This window comes from Ceratina calcarata, unplaced genomic scaffold (genome assembly GCF_001652005.2).
Source record: "Ceratina calcarata isolate Rehan_Ccalc_2016 unplaced genomic scaffold, ASM165200v1 scaffold305.2, whole genome shotgun sequence".
Taxonomy (NCBI): Eukaryota; Metazoa; Arthropoda; class Insecta; order Hymenoptera; family Apidae; genus Ceratina; species Ceratina calcarata.
In genome coordinates this window covers 56,423-58,680 of record NW_017153019.1, presented here as the reverse complement: position 1 = coordinate 58,680, position 2,258 = coordinate 56,423, and the positions used below count along the sequence as shown (strand labels likewise).

The window sequence follows — 2,258 nt, the reverse complement described above, 5'->3', positions numbered from 1 at the left end:
TTTCACATTCCCTTTACATTCAATTTCAAAATAAAATTACATCAGTATCATTCACGTATCGATTCAAGAAAACGAAAGCATTAATTATTATATGAAATTAATTATTGTATATGAAAAAAGAGAAATAAAAATAGTCGTTCTCATTCATTTATCGTCTCTTTGTTGTTTACATTTCCTCAAATGTTTCCCACCTCCTATTCAGACATCTCGTAGATACGAATTTTTTATGAGATAAAAAAATCGCGCGGATCAAACTGCATTCCAGATGGTTTTAGCAATTTCATTTATAGATTACAATAAAATATTGCAAGATTTAAATATTTATCAATTGAAACATACAAATTTAATCTTAAAAGTAGTAAGTTAGCTTAATGATCCAAAGATCGAGTTAGGTTAGGAGTACGAGCTTGCAAGAGTTAAATAGATAGATAGCCGTGAGTAATCTTTCGATTAATATTTATGTACAGATCTCGCGTAAAATCAGTCAATCGTTTTTTATAATTTGCGAAGAAATACGATTATTATTAGAGATATGAAACGTGATTGATTTCATACAGACTCCACTAGTTGACGTAGCGTTTTCCAAGATTAATCAACTTAAAAAAATGACACAACACACGAAACCCCCGTTGCTGTTCGAAATATTTAATGAATGTCAGATATCGAAAGCAAGAACCGGGAGAATGACTCTTGTTCATCATCACGTAGATACTCCTGTGTTTATGCCAGTTGGCACGCAAGTGAGTTGAATTATATATTTCCAAAACGATACGCAAACGACCATTTGTAAACTACTTTAATTTTGATCAGGGTACTTTAAAAGGTTTATTACCACAACAGTTAGAACAACTGGATTGTCAGATTATACTGGGAAACACGTATCATCTTGGTACGAGACCTGTAAGTGAAAAACGTTTTTGAGGAGCTGTAGTTGCTGCTTGTTCGTTTAATTTAAATCGAGGATTGACAGAGACGTTTTATTGATGAAGAAAAGTTGCTTTCAAGGGTCTGAGCGTTTTGCAAAAGGCTGGGGGATTGCATAAATTCATGAATTGGAAACGAGCTCTTTTGACTGACTCCGGTGGCTTCCAAATGGTATCGTTGCTAGAGCTGGCTGAAATTACGGAGGAAGGTGTTAAATTCAAATCACCATATAATGGTAACTTATAATTTAGGCAGAGTATTTCATAAAGAGAAACGATCAGTTTAAAATAATCATTGATTCGTAGGTTCTGATTGTATGATGACTCCTGAACACTCTATACAAATACAAAATATAATAGGAGCAGATATAGTGATGCAACTAGACGATGTAGTTAAAACTACGCTGACGGGTCCAAGAGTAGAAGAAGCGATGCATAGGTAAATAATGGGTCATACAAGAATTATCAATTGAAATGTCTTCCAACAATTCATTTGTACTCTAGAACGATTAGATGGTTAGACAGATGCATAAAAGCGCATCAAAGACCGAACGAGCAAAACGTATTTCCAATCGTACAAGGAGGTCTCAATCCTGAACTCAGATCGGAATGCGCGAATCAATTGATAAAGCGTGAAGTAAATGGTTACGCTGTAGGAGGCTTGAGGTAGTAAGAATTCGTCTGTCGGCTCACATAAAAAAAGAATTATTCTAACTGATCGTGTCCTCAGTGGCGGAGAATCGAAAGATGAATTTTGGAGGATGGTCCACTTATCGGCGAACATACTTCCAAAAGGCAAACCGCGTTATTTAATGGGTGTTGGATTCGCTGTGGATATAGTCGTTTGCTGCGCTTTAGGAATAGATATGTTCGACTGCGTATTCCCTACGAGAACAGCGGTAATCATGAAATTACCTTTTTCGAATTGAATGAACATGTGCATGTATTACATTTATTTTTCAGAGATTCGGTTGCGCGTTAGTGCGCACGGGTCAGTTGAACTTGAAACAGGTTCGGTATCGTAAAGACACGAGGCCGATAGACGAATCGTGTGATTGCAGTACATGTAAAGCGTACACACGTGCTTATCTTCATCATATCGTGACGGCAGAAACGGTGGCCTGTCACTTGCTGTCCTTGCACAACGTCGCGTTCCAAATGAAACTGATGAGAGACATCAGGCGGAGTATCAAAGATCAAAGATTCCCAGAATTTGTACAGCAGTTCATGTTGGACGTGTACCCGGATAAAAATTATCCTTCGTGGATAATTAACTCCTTGGAAGCTGTTAATATCACGTTAAAATAAATCATTCTGATGATCATACATTCTGTT

At 36.7% G+C, this 2,258-nt stretch overlaps 1 protein-coding gene across 2 annotated transcripts; it reads left to right on the top strand.

The window, feature by feature from the left end:
• Window positions 1-43: 43 nt before the first annotated feature.
• Tgt (tRNA-guanine transglycosylase) lies at window positions 44-2,249 on the top strand. 2 transcript variants are annotated; one of them, XM_018023439.2, is made up of 8 exons: window positions 47-434; window positions 558-740; window positions 811-900; window positions 1,006-1,159; window positions 1,230-1,362; window positions 1,428-1,589; window positions 1,654-1,822; window positions 1,887-2,249. In XM_018023439.2, exons 2-8 carry the CDS (start codon window positions 606-608, stop codon window positions 2,229-2,231), a joined length of 1,188 nt encoding a protein of 395 aa, XP_017878928.1. In that variant the 5' UTR covers window positions 47-434; window positions 558-605; the 3' UTR covers window positions 2,232-2,249. The 2 variants fall into 2 exon arrangements, with proteins under 2 accessions (XP_017878929.1, XP_017878928.1); XM_018023440.2 differs by having other exon boundaries at window positions 44-740; window positions 995-1,159.
• The last annotated feature ends 9 nt before the right edge of the window (window positions 2,250-2,258 follow it).

Coding starts and splice junctions, on each gene's coding strand:
- Tgt (XM_018023439.2), top strand. CDS start 606: ATGACACAACACACGAAACCCCCGTTGCTGTTCGAAATATTTAATGAA. Junction 741..810: donor TTATGCCAGTTGGCACGCAA/GTGAGTTGAATT, acceptor AATTTTGATCAG/GGTACTTTAAAAGGTTTATT. Junction 1,363..1,427: donor GTAGAAGAAGCGATGCATAG/GTAAATAATGGG, acceptor TTTGTACTCTAG/AACGATTAGATGGTTAGACA.